Source organism: Enhydra lutris, unplaced genomic scaffold (assembly GCF_002288905.1).
Source record: "Enhydra lutris kenyoni isolate GAN:26980312 unplaced genomic scaffold, ASM228890v2 scaffoldscaffold54, whole genome shotgun sequence".
NCBI lineage: Eukaryota > Metazoa > Chordata > Mammalia > Carnivora > Mustelidae > Enhydra > Enhydra lutris.
The window spans coordinates 10,301,109-10,314,012 of record NW_019154138.1 but is presented as its reverse complement, the minus strand read 5'-3'; the positions used below and the strand labels follow the sequence as shown (position 1 = coordinate 10,314,012).

General features: G+C 42.8%; 2 protein-coding genes across 7 annotated transcripts in view; one reads left to right on the top strand and one right to left on the bottom strand.

Moving 5' to 3' along the window:
* Nucleotides 1-7,668, top strand: part of LOC111157346 (CCR4-NOT transcription complex subunit 1) — a 111,054-nt gene extending 103,386 nt beyond the window's left edge. For 3 of the 6 annotated variants that reach the window (XM_022518678.1, XM_022518676.1, XM_022518677.1), the window contains 6 exons: nt 1,166-1,339; nt 2,570-2,719; nt 3,730-3,910; nt 5,938-6,070; nt 6,847-6,981; nt 7,142-7,476. In XM_022518678.1, the coding sequence (XP_022374386.1) occupies nt 1,166-1,339; nt 2,570-2,719; nt 3,730-3,910; nt 5,938-6,070; nt 6,847-6,981; nt 7,142-7,220 (852 nt within the window). In that variant the 3' untranslated portion in view covers nt 7,221-7,476. Of the gene's footprint in view, nt 1-1,165; nt 1,340-2,569; nt 2,720-3,729; nt 3,911-5,937; nt 6,071-6,846; nt 6,982-7,141 lie in introns of all 6 variants that reach the window. The other 3 variants (XM_022518674.1, XM_022518675.1, XM_022518673.1) reach the window with 2 other exon arrangements.
* Nucleotides 7,669-8,846: 1,178 nt separating this feature from the next.
* On the bottom strand, nt 8,847-12,885 carry LOC111157347 (SET domain containing 6). Its single transcript, XM_022518679.1, has 9 exons — nt 12,828-12,885; nt 12,537-12,632; nt 12,306-12,450; nt 12,087-12,228; nt 11,759-11,953; nt 11,504-11,624; nt 9,864-10,044; nt 9,555-9,697; nt 8,847-9,407 (listed from the first exon to the last, which is right to left on the bottom strand). Exons 1-9 carry the CDS (start codon nt 12,852-12,854, stop codon nt 9,102-9,104), a joined length of 1,356 nt encoding a protein of 451 aa, XP_022374387.1. The 5' UTR covers nt 12,855-12,885; the 3' UTR covers nt 8,847-9,101.
* Nucleotides 12,886-12,904: the final 19 nt, after the last annotated feature.

Sequence of the window (12,904 nt, the reverse complement as noted above, 5' to 3'; positions counted from 1 at the left end):
TTTACTTTTTCTGAGAGCTTATCTGCGTCTTTTGTGGGGAGAAGTGTATTCTTTTTTTTTTTTTTAAAGATTATTTATTTATTAGCCTGCTCACATGCACAAGCAGGGGGAGCAGCAGGCTGGCTCTCTGCTGAGCAAGGAACCCAGTGCAGACATGGATGTGGGTCATGACCTGAGCCGAAGGCAGAGGCTTAACTGACTGAGCCTCCAAGGCGTCCCAGAAAGTGTGTTCTATATATACAGTCATTTCATCTACATACAACAGTGGATTTTTGCTTTACTTTTACCTGCCTTATTGTCAGTGGCCAGTAACGCCACAACTGTGTTGAGTAGAAGATGGTGATAATGTCATGTTTGTCTCCTTAATGATCGTAAAGAAAGCTTTCAGTAATTCACCATTATATTTTTATAAATCTACAGTTTTGTTTTGCAGATGCCATTATCTGAATAAGGAAATTCCCTTCTATTTATAATTTGTTGAGTTTTAAAATTTCATTAAAATGGGTATTGAGTTATATTGAATACTTTTTTAAAATGAAAAATTTTTTTGTTAATAACTCCATCAATTACTTAAGTTGCCATTGCATTTGGGACCATTTCATCATGATATATCACTGTGATTTCTGTTTCTAAGATTTAAGATTTTTGTGTGATTTTTCACATCAAGCTTTGGTATCAAGAGGATGCAAATCTCATTAAAAGAATTGGAAAAAATTGAGATTGGGAAAATTGTATTCATTTTTCCTTAAGTACTTATAATGAAGATTTTGCCGGTAAAGCCATCTAAGCCTGGATTTTAATCTTTTCAAGGATACCAGCTTTGTTTCGCCCTCTTTCAGTACTTTTTAGAACATGTAATTGATTTTCCTCTTTTACTTTCTTGGTTTTCATTAGTTGTTTTTTCCAGCTTCTGAAGACAGAATTTTTTGCCTTTTAATTAATTAGTTAATTTATTTTTGCCAGCCTCTTAAAGCATGCACATTTAAGGTGTAAACTCCCCAAAGCTGGTTTTTGGTGATTTCCAGATGTAAATATTTTGGTAAAAAGCCTGTAATTTGTTACTGTAGTATATACTTTTGTCTTTTTTACTTACAGTAGTATAAATGTTACTCTCATTTCCTAAGTTAATGCGCAAAACAGCCAATTTTTTTTTTTTTTTTAATAGGGTACTTTGAGAGTGCTTCTGGTTCTTTTGCATGATTTCCCTGAGTTCCTTTGTGATTACCATTATGGATTCTGTGATGTGATCCCACCTAATTGTATTCAGCTAAGAAATCTCATCCTGAGTGCCTTCCCAAGAAACATGAGGCTCCCAGACCCATTCACTCCTAATCTGAAGGTAAAGTTCCAAACAGTGCAAGGAGAAGTAAGTTATATCTTAGAATTTGAGCCCTTTCTCTAGTGGTAGACCTGTTTAACCCCTCTCTTCTCAGGCATATACACACACAAGTTGTTAGGTGAGGATGCTGTTGGGCGGTGGGGGGAGATCATGTTATTAAGCTTGCTGAATGTTAGTTCACAGTATTTGCCTAGCTGCTATTTTAAATTAATTTTGATAATAAATTCATTTTTATAGAACCTTAATAGAGGTTGAACCAGTTATTTGCTGGGTGGCCCTGGTGGCACAGAATTGTAGAACAGAACTTTGTAATGCTCATATTTCAAAGGTGTTTTTTATATGTGTAATCCTGATGTGGCTACTGTAATTTTTATGTATTTTGTACTCTTTTCTTTTACATGCATTATTTATTTACTTACTTGTAAGTAGCAAGTATGATGTTCTGTTCTGCTGGGGCTTTTTTTTTTTTTTAAGATTTTATTTATTTATTTGACAGAGAGCACAAGTAGGCAGAGAGGCAAGCAGAGAGAGAGAGAGGGAAGCAGGCTCCCTGGCGAGCAGAGAGTCCGATGCGGGGCTCGATTCCAGGACCCTGGGATCACAACCTGAGCCGAAGGCAGAGGCTCAACCCACTGAGCCACCCAGGCATCACCCCCCCCTTAAAAAAAGATTTTATTTCTTTATTTGATCACAAGTAGGCAGAGAGGCAGGCTGGGGGTGGGGGAAAGCAGGATCCCTGCTGAGCAGAGAGCCGGATGTGGGGCTCGATCCCAGGACCCTGAGATGATGACCTGAGATGAATGCAGAGGCTTAACCCACTGAGTCACCCAGGTGCCCCTGGGGCATCTTTTTAAAGACTAGAACTGTTAGGGTGAGGAATCTCCTCTGTGTTCTTTTTTTCAAATCCAAGTCCAGGAAACAAACTTTTAGTGGTATATGTTAGACCTCGTCACAAAAGTTACCTTATCCAGCCTTAATTTAGGAAGGTGCCCTGCCTTAATTTAGAAAGATATATATAAGAAAATTTTATTACAGAACGAGAGATTTGTATCATTTTGGAGATAGATTCTTTTAATTAAAGATTAATAAGAAGTGGCAGCTCTCATCAGGACATTTATAATATACAGTTTTGGAAAAACAATCCTACCACTTTTTAAGGCAGAGACAAAGAATTTACTGTTAACTCTACATATACTTCTGGTTTTTGATTATTTTATCTGTCTGCTGCAGGTGGATATGTTGAGTGAAATTAACATTGCACCCCGGATTCTTACCAATTTTACTGGAGTGATGCCACCTCAGTTCAAAAAGGATTTGGATTCCTATCTTAAAACTCGATCACCGGTCACTTTTCTGTCTGATTTGCGAAGCAACCTACAGGTTAACTGGTTTGACTTAAAACTTTTATCTGTCTTTCATAGAAAGCATTTTGTAGGCATAGTCCTGTGGATGGCCTATTTGGGAACGAGTTTTTATTTTGTTTTTTTAAGATTTTATTTATTTGAGTGAGAGAGAGTGAGGAGGAGCACGAGCAGGGGGAGGGCATAGGGAGAGGGAGAAGCAGACTCCTAGCTGAGCAGGGAGCCTGATGCAGGACTCAATCCCAGGACCTTGGGATCATGATCCAAGCTGAAGACAGATGCTTGACTAAGCCACTTAGATACACCTGGGAGTTAGTGTTTTCAATGAATTTAAAATTTTTAAAACATAAATGTTATTCTAATGGTTGGATGAGATTATATGAAATTACCTGGATTATGCATTTTACTATTTCATTTAATCACGGACACAAAGCGATTGCCTTAGAAGAGGCAACCAGGGAATAGGCTTGTTTTCTTTAAGAATAATACTGCTGATAATCAGTCCCTGTCAGTCCTCCCAAGATTGTTTTAAATGGATTCTGGTTGTTGGGTGTACAGAAGAGGACTTGAAATTGTGTTATCTTTCCAGTCTTTCCATACCAGAAAACTACTTTTTCCCCTCCAAATATTTTTTTTTTCTCTAAGATTTCATTAATTTCCAAAATGAATGTGGGTCTCAGACTCACAGCCCAGTTGTCCAAGAGTCTCTCACCACCTGCTGAACCAGCCAGACGCCCCTCCAGATATTTTATGTAGTTGAGATAATGCATAGTCTGATTTACAAACTTTTTACTTGTTTGCTGATATCTTTTAAAGTTTTGGCTTCCAAAGGGAAATCATGTTTTTGTTACTGACCCAGCCATCCTTAAAGCAATTATGTATTTGTTCAGCAACTTCACAAAGTCATGCAAATTTCTAAAATTTAAATCACAGATGTTGAGAGTAGTTCAGCTCTTCTATGAAGGCATAAAAAGGGCTAGAAATACTGTATCCTTTGTGAAAATAAGTAGCTTTGTTTTGTTCGTTTAGGTATCCAATGAGCCTGGCAATCGTTATAACCTCCAGCTCATCAATGCACTGGTGCTCTACGTAGGGACTCAGGCCATTGCACATATCCACAACAAGGGTAGTACGCCATCAATGAGCACGATCACCCACTCGGCTCACATGGACATCTTCCAGAACCTAGCTGTGGACTTGGACACTGAAGGTGAGTGAGGCCAGCCAATTCTGGGAGTTAAATTCTCTGCACCTTTTGCCACAGTCTGATCATAAAAATATTTTAAGCCACAACAGACACATAGTTATTTTACCAGTATGTTTATGGCTGTGTTTTTTTAAATCCCACAATTAATCATCACAGTGTTACATCAGTTTCAAGTGTACAATATAGTAATTCAGTAGTTCCATACATCACCCAGTGGTCTTCGTAAGTGCAGTCCTTAATTTTCATTGCCTGTTTAATCCATCTCTACACCCACTCCCCGTTGGTAACCACCAGATTGTTCCCTAAAATTAAGTCTGATTCTTGCTTTGACTCTCATTTTTTTCTTTTGCTTGTTTCTTAAATTTCACATAGAGTAAAATCATATGGTATTTGTCATTCTTTGCTGGCTCTTTTATCTTCAGTTGTATACGATCTGCTTAATGCAAAAAAATTGGAGAAATGGAAAGAGATATCCAGAATCCCTACCACATTACTTAGTATTTCAGTGTGTATGATTACACTATTTTTTTCTAGTGTGAAAATGAACATTTTCTTTTACTAGCCTCTCTTTAAAAATAAGCTCATCTTAGATTGTTTTGTTAGCCTACCTTTCTCCCCAGCATTTATTAGTGTGTGTCAGGCAACTTGTTAAATATTAGGTATATAAAAATTAACACAGATTTCCCCTAACCTGCTTTTTGGAAAGTTGGCAGTATATAATTCTTCCCAAAGGTTGCATCTTGCCTGGTCGAATCACATTTCTTTTGGTCTTCTATATTCATTCTTAATAGAGACCCCAGTAGGTACTAATCAACTACATAGACTTGTTTATTTTAACACAAAAGTAGTTTATTTAAAAAAGAAAAAAATCTTTTTTTTTTTTTTCAAAGTAGGCTCGAGCCCCACAGGGGTTTGAATTCAGGTGACCTGGCGATCAATAGCTGGATGATGCTTAACCAACTGAGCCACTCAGGCACCCTTAACATACATATACTTTAAAAAGGATGCCTACTTTTAACTTCGCTGTTATCAGTTCTGGAGAGGATAGATAGTTAATCTTGATAAACACTTGCTTGTCTGAAGGGATCTGAAACAGTGTAAAATCAAGATTTAACAAGACTGAACACCATTATGTCCACACCCAGCAAAAAAAAGGTGGGGGAGGGGGGCATAGCCTTTAGTGTTAAAGCTCACTTGGATAGCCTTATAAACATGAGTAATAATCAAGCAGAGGCAGACAACCAGATCTAGTTAATAGGTATTTATTCCAATATAGTCTAAACTAGCAGTTCTTAAAGTGTGGAGTGGAAGCCCTAAGGGGGTGTTCCTAAGACCCTTTTACATAAGAGCTATGAGGCCAAAACTACTTTCACAGTAATGATATGTGTGTATATTCAAGTTGTCATGAGTGTACAGTGGAGTTTTCCAGGGGCTACAAAAAAACATAATATTGGAACACATTGAACATGGGGCAGGAGAATCCAGCTGTCTGTTAAGCGACATTAAAGAAATCTGTGAAATTGATATTCTTCCCTAATTTTTTTAAAAAAATATTTTATTTATTTGACAGAGATCACAAGTAGGCCCAGAGGCAGGCAGAGAGAGAGAGAGGAGGAAGCAGGCTCCCTGCTGAGCAGAGAGCCCGATGTGGGACTCAATCCCAGGACCCAAGATCATGACCTGAGCCAAAGGCAGAGGCTCAACCCACTGAGCCACCCAGGCGCCCCTTCCCTAATTTTTTTAAATGCTTATATGCAGTGGGTCTGTTTTTAAATATTTTAAAAAATGAAGATACAAAGTAACAACCTCCCACCCCAGAAATGGAAACACTGGGGACTAGAGAAATACTGGTTGAAACTAAAGGATACTGTGAAAACCTGTATCAGAAATCCAAACCTTAGGGGTTATAGCTCAGTGGCAGAGCATTTTACTGCAGAAATCCAAACCTTAGCCCCTCAGAATGATGTCTTTTTATATTGGCTTTTCATGTGAGACAGATCTGCAATAAAATGAGTTTTCTGAATTTCTAGGTCGGTATCTCTTCCTGAATGCCATTGCAAATCAGCTGCGGTACCCAAATAGCCACACTCACTACTTCAGCTGTACCATGCTGTACCTTTTTGCAGAAGCCAACACTGAAGCTATCCAAGAACAGATTACAAGGTAAGGGAGATGTTTTTCAGATAATTGTAAGGGGTGCCTCTTCCCCTTTGTTATGAAGATTTTTTTCCCCACGTAGTCAGTATTGTCTTTCACCTGTTAAATAGGAGTTGATTAGTCTGATAGACACAAAATGACAAGTAGAGAATTACAAATTCTAATCATTGCTAAAATAAAAGGTTTTTAACGAAAGGTACTGGCATTTTGATTGAAAGTCAGCAGTTTCTCTCAGGTGGTGGTAGTGGTGGTGATTTTTTTTTGTCCAGAGTCCTGAATCCACACAGGCCTGTTAAAAGCCATCTAAAGAACTTGGGCTTTTCTTTATCGTCTAGGAGAAGTTTGAAAGAGAAATAACCAAATCATACGTGTTTTTCTTTCCCCCTCTTTTTTGATGTAATGGTAGTTTAGGAATCTGTGCAGACTGCTTAGTCTGCATAGCATTGGAGATTGGGCAATAGGTAGATTCTGGTGAAAGAGATACACACATCGTAAAAAGTGGGCCAGAGTATTATCTGATACTGTTATCTTTACCTTAACTCAGTCCTAGGCTCACTAATGGGAAGAGGGGCAGGATACAAACACAGGTTTTCTAATTACAGAATCCACCTGCATTAACCATACTATATATATAGACATTAATCCACTTGTCATTAGTAAAGCTACTAACTTTTGCATGTAGTTTCATAATCAAGGAGAAAAGTTAGAAAAAAAGGTAAAGGAGAAGTGGTCATAAATTTGTAGGTTTCTCTGTGCAGTAACTAACCTTTTTTCCCCTTCAGGGTTCTCTTGGAACGGTTGATTGTAAATAGGCCACATCCTTGGGGTCTTCTTATTACCTTCATTGAGCTGATTAAAAATCCAGCGTTTAAGTTCTGGAACCACGAGTTTGTACACTGTGCCCCAGAAATTGAAAAGTGAGTTCAAAGTCATTTTTTATTTAAGAATGAGAAACAGATGATGGCTCTAGCTGGGGTGGGTGATTAAGAAGGTTAATGATAGCCAAAGCTCATATGACCCAAGATACTGCCAGGTCTGAAGTTTTTCTCACAAACTTGTAACTGTCTCTGTTTTCAGGTTATTCCAGTCGGTTGCACAGTGCTGCATGGGACAGAAGCAGGCTCAGCAAGTAATGGAAGGGACAGGTGCCAGTTAGATGGAACTGCATCTCTGCTGTAAATGTGTCACAGCCTGGAGGTCCCACTGCACCAGGTTTATAAACTGGCTGAAGAATCCTTTCAGCTCTTCCTGACTTTCCCAGCCCTCTGGTTTCCGGGTACCTGCCCCAATTACTGTTTGGGTCAGCTTCCTATGTGGGCACGTTCCAAAGTTTAAATGCTTTTTATTGACTCTTGGCCAAAATTTAGAAGATGCTGTGAATATCATTTTGAACTGTGTAAATATATGAAAGATAAAACCTTTGTCTGGAACTTCTTGGGTTTGTGCAAAATGTGTCCAAGGCTAGTAGGTAAACTTGGTACCTGCCTAGCTTGTAACTGAAGGCTGTTGATGCCATGCACTTGTCTGGGGATATAACATAACTCCATGTCTCTGACATTCCTGGTGTCCCAAAGAATAGCAAAAAAAAAAAAAAAAAAAAAAAAGCCAGTTTAAAATATTGTGTAACTTATTTTTTTAATGTGGACAGGGGACCCTGAAAATCACAAAGTTGTTAAAAATGTGTATGTGCTACTATTTGGTATGTTTAGGGAACATGGGAAGAGCTCACAATTGAGATCCCATGGATTTTTGTTTTGCTTCTTCCCCAAATCTGAAGCTGACTGCTGGGAGAGTATCATTTTCTCATTTCAAGTGGAGAACTTACCTCTTTAGGCCCCAAGATACAGTCAGCTCTTTTTATAAAGGGAAGCCACATCAGGCCTACAAGTGCCCCTAGCTCTCTCTTCATACTTGTAAATTGTGGGAAAGGGGACTAATAGCGTATGAATTGCCCTTCCTCCTTCCCAGTGAATAGCCATACAGGCTATGTTGAACAACAAAAAAGTCAAAAGGACCAATACAGCCCCTTTTGTAAAGATTTTGAATGTTTTGTAAATGTATTGGTCCATGTGTTGTATTTTGTAGCCTTTCTAGTTCCTGGGCTCTAGCTCCCTTACTTGTATGTGTATGCATACTGTAGTCAAAACATTAAAGTCATGACATACGTGTGAGTCCACTGTGCCTTTCTCAGTAGCAGCAGCCAGTGCTGGTGGTGAGGAGGAAAGTGGACGGCCCCGTCTCTCAGAGCCTGGGGCCATGAGGAAACATCACTTCTTGCTGAACGATGAGATCTTTCCCACTAACCTGGCATGTTTCAACAGTAGAAAATCAGTGGAGTAGGTTTCTGTGATGAAAGAATTACAAAAGATTTTTCATACCCTTTCTCCTCGTGGGATTTTGATATATTTAAAATTTATGCCACTTAAAAAATACCTTACCTTTGATTGTCAAGTTCTGTAGCCACAGAGGACAAAAAGGTTCAAGATTAAATAGAAATTTTAACAAGTAAGGTCTGAATGTCATTGGTGTCTTATCTTAGGGTTCCTTCCCTTAAGGGTGAGCTGTGCCATCTATAGCAAACTTCAGATTGCTGAGGAAGTAAAACAGTTGCTGAGTGCCAGCGCCATATAGCTCATCAAACCCTCAAACAGGAAACAGTCTTGGAGGGAAGAAGCTTGCTCAAAATAGACCCAGGTCTACTTTAAAGTCCATGACCTTACTACTTACTAAAGATCAAGACCTTACTGCTATCACATTTCTGCTAACTCTAGTTCAGACTGAGAACAAAACAGTTAAACGATTTATTGGTCTTAGTAACCATCAGCAGTTTCCAATTTTAAAGACTGTGCCCAATCTTCAAACAGTTCGCCTTACCTCAGAGTTAACCCTAACACATCACCTTTGCTACTTTTCCTTTTGGCACTTAAAGGAAAAGTGAAGCAAAAGATCCAAATTTTCATTTTTTTCAAGCATCAGTGAATATTATCTTAGAATAAAGTTCTTGTTGTTGATGTTTCTTCAGGCAACACAAAACCTGCTAACTTGTCAGTTCCAACAACTGGTGTAGGATCATCTTCTGACCATAGCGAACCTGCAAGGCCTGCTGTTCCCTCCAGCTCAGTTTGGTGTACACCTCCTTGTTACCTAGTAAAGCTTGTTCAGATTTTAAGTCTGTGGCATAGTTTTGCAGGGTCAACAAAACACTGTCCCGAAGAAGCTGTCTCCATGATGCTTTGAGTTTCGGGATATTTGTGATTGTCAGGCTGTCCTCTTCCCTTTTATTATCTCCCCATCCATCCTGGTCTTTAAACTCTCTGAACTCCTCAGCAGACATGCACAGTACCTAGAAGCAATCATTGGGCCCTTTAAATCGTGTATTTCTAAATTTAGAGAAGCCTGTCTTGACAGCATTTAAGTGTGTGCTCCCTCGTCCCTTGTTTCCTTTCTCGTCTAAGCTCTAAATATTTTTTGGCTATTCTCAGCCCTTTACCTTGAGTGTGGTGGTCAGTTCCTCTTCAGTGAGTATCTCCTCACGCCCAATCACAAAGGCTCCCTCTTCCCCAACCATTTCCAGTTTACATAAGAAATCCCAGCGTTCATACAGTAGGAGTCTCTCAGCTTCAGCTTTTGTTCCTGTAGATAATAACAGTGTTAACGTCTCCATATATCCAGCAGTTCCTTTCTTCTTAATCTACTACCCAGTTTCCAAAGAATGGGGCAGCTGCTATTTAAGAGCACCTGGGGTGGGCACAGAGACCTATCCACTGGTGTCCCAAGACTGGAGCAACCACACACTCACCCTGTAATGCTGCTTCACGAACTGTCACCATCTGAATGTCAGCTGTGTCATCCGTGTTGTCAGGGTATGGTTCAACAAACCCATACATATGAATCAGTTGCCAATTAGCCATTTGCCCGTAAGTGTTGAAAATTTCATGGCCTTTAGGAATGGGCTGAGTGGCCACCATCCGAAGAAAATTCTGGGGTGGAAGGGAGAAGCTGGGAATAGACCCTATCCTGGCCAGCCCCATGAAGATTAATTCCCTCTTCGGAAGATCTTCCCAGTGGGTACAGTTCAGCACTGGAATTGACGATACACCTACCCACATTTTACTTTTAGTTCCTATTAAAGTCCTGTATAGGTATACCTCAGATTGTATAGGATCGGTTCCACACCACCACAAAAAAGCAAATACTGTTTAAAAAAAAAAAAAAACGAGTCAAATGAACTTTTTCATGTCCCAGTGCATATAAAATGTATTTCAAAAAACAGCTTTTTTGCTAAATAGTGCTAACCACCGGGGCGCCTGGGTGGCTCAGTGGGTTAAGCCGCTGCCTTCGGCTCAGGTCATGATCTCAGGGTCCTGGGATCGAGTCCCGCATCGGGCTCTCTGCTCGGCAGGGAGCCTGCTTCCCTCTCTCTCTCTCTGCCTGCCTCTCTACTTGTGATCTCTGTCAAATAAATAAACAAAATCTTAAAAAAAAAAAAATAGTGCTAACCACCACCTGAGCTTTCTGGGTGTTGTAATTACTGATCAGATCACCAAAACAAATAGAGTAATAATGGAAACATTTGAAATATTGCAATTCTTGCAATTTTAATTCTTCCCAAAATAGGACAGTCATGAAGCAAGAGAGTACCTGGGTGGTTCAGCCGTTAAGATTCTGCCTCCGGTTCAGGTCATGATCCCAGGGTCCTGGGATCGAACCCTGCATCAGGTTCCCTGTTTAGCAGGAAGCCTGCTGCTCCCAAAGGGGGGGGGGGGGGGGCACCGATAGACTTGCTCAACACAGGGTTGCCACAAACCTTCAATTTGTAAAAAGCACAGTATCTGAGGTGAAACATGCCTATACAGTAGAATCAAAGAGGTGAGACTTACAAAAGGTCAAGTTCAGCCTCATTGCTTTATTAGGTGAATCTCTGCTCAGTCATCTGCAGTACTTAAAAAGCTGCTTGTTTTTAAAAAGGAACAATTAAACCCCAAGTGAATATGGCAGATGGAGACCAGGATTAAAAAGTAGCCATTCCCTAATTCCATAAACTTGATCTTTTCTTACAACTTTCCACTTAGTAAATGGAAATGATATAACCCTGGTATTATCTTAGACCTGATGTAGGACCACCCCCCCCCCCCCCCCCGCCTCTCCCCACGACGTACTGACAGTATAGCCAACCTCTGACACCTAGGAAATGATGGCAGTAGCTTAGAAAAATAACCACAACTTTCTTTGCGGGTATTGAGGTTTTGTGTTCCAACTGTTCGGAATATGCAAACAACCTACATCACAAGGAAAGCTAACTTCACCTCTGTTTTTACCACGAGGAGAACGGAGCCCACTTAGCCTAACTCTCAGACCAGCATAAATGACAAGCGCTGGTTTGAATCAAATGCCTGATCATCAGTGCACATAAGAACAGTAACAGAGGGATGCACTCACTGGAGAGTATTCTAGATTGGCATTATGATTGGCTAAGTGGTTTAGTATGTCTGCAGCAGGCACCATCAAAGGGGAGTTTGGCTCCTTTTCATCCTCCTCTTCCTCCAGTGGTTCCTGAAAGCTGCCACAGAGAGAACTCTGCTAAAGCCCAGTGTAGGGTGAGAGACTGGGGTGTGGTTCACTGTTCTTTCCCCTCTTATCCCTCAAAGAGTTAGTTCTAAAGGAAGAAAGTCCTTCAAGGTTCTGCTCACTGACCTGTAGGCCATCACAAGAGCCACGAGCTGGCGGTAGAGTTCCAGGGAGCGAACCCTGGGGCTGAAAAGATCCGGGTGGGTTTCCATGAAGGGCAACACGATGGAATAATACTCGCTGCGGATGTTGGCCAAGTCCTTCTCCACGGCCTCCGGTACACCTGTGCCCTGCAGCAGTCGCCTGCGCTCCTCCTCAGGCCTGCAGTGACACCCCACCCGAGTTCCCTTCACACACCCCACCGGGACTAGTGCCTGGGGACCCGGTCCCCGGCCAGGGCGGTTCGAGCCAGGCTCCGGTGCTGGTGCTCCCCACCCCCTACTAAGGCGCTCACCAGAACATGGGGTGCTCCAATCTGCCCAGCTCCGGCCAGAGCGCAAAGTAGGGGCTCCAGGGCGAGGCCGGGGCCTGCAGCTCGTGCAGCAGCGCTAGCAGCAGCGGCACCCAGCCCGACTGGCTCTGCAGCGCGCCTCGCTCTGAGGGAGACACGGAGGTGAAAACCCGCGCCGCTGCGCGGCCCGCCTCCCCGTCCCGTCCCCGCCGGCGCACCCACCTCGCTCCAGCAGGCCGCCAATGGAGCAGGTGTGCTGCGAAAGGAGGGCGGCCCGCGGCACGGCGAACAGCAGCTCCCCGGGCTGCACGCTCTCCCGGGCCACCATGCCGTAACCGGCCACCGTTCCCTGCCGGCTCACCGCCACCTGAACCGGGCAGCCGCGGGTCAGAGAAGGCCTGCGCCCCCGCCCCCACCGCCGCGCACGCCAGCCCGCACCCCCTGCCCCTTCACCTTGGGACTCAGCTCCAGCCCAACCTGCCGGCACCAGCTCAGGAAACCGGCCACCGGGTCCGGGTCCGCGTCGCTGCAGCCCACGGGCCCGGCCACCTGGAACGAACTAGCGCCGTGGAGAGGGCCCGCCCCGGAGAACGCGCGGGACGCGGGAGCAGACGGAGGCGCGAGAGGAGGGAGGGTTCTCGGTAGGGGGAGGGGGCGCGGAGGGCAGCCAGGGACCCCTGCAAGCGAGCGGAGCAGGGGAGCGGCGGAAAGGGGCGCGTCCCGCTCCCGTCTCCTGCGACTTACCCGCCGGCGCTTCGCCTCAGTCGCCATTGCCGAGGCCGCGCGCGTCAGGAGGTCTACGTCGGCGTTGCCGGCGTCTC

Coding starts and splice junctions, on each gene's coding strand:
- LOC111157347 (XM_022518679.1), bottom strand. CDS start 12,854: ATGGCGACTGAGGCGAAGCGCCGGCGG. Junction 9,698..9,863: donor TCGTGAAGCAGCATTACAGG/GTGAGTGTGTGG, acceptor TATTATCTACAG/GAACAAAAGCTGAAGCTGAG. Junction 9,408..9,554: donor AACTGACCACCACACTCAAG/GTAAAGGGCTGA, acceptor GATTGCTTCTAG/GTACTGTGCATGTCTGCTGA.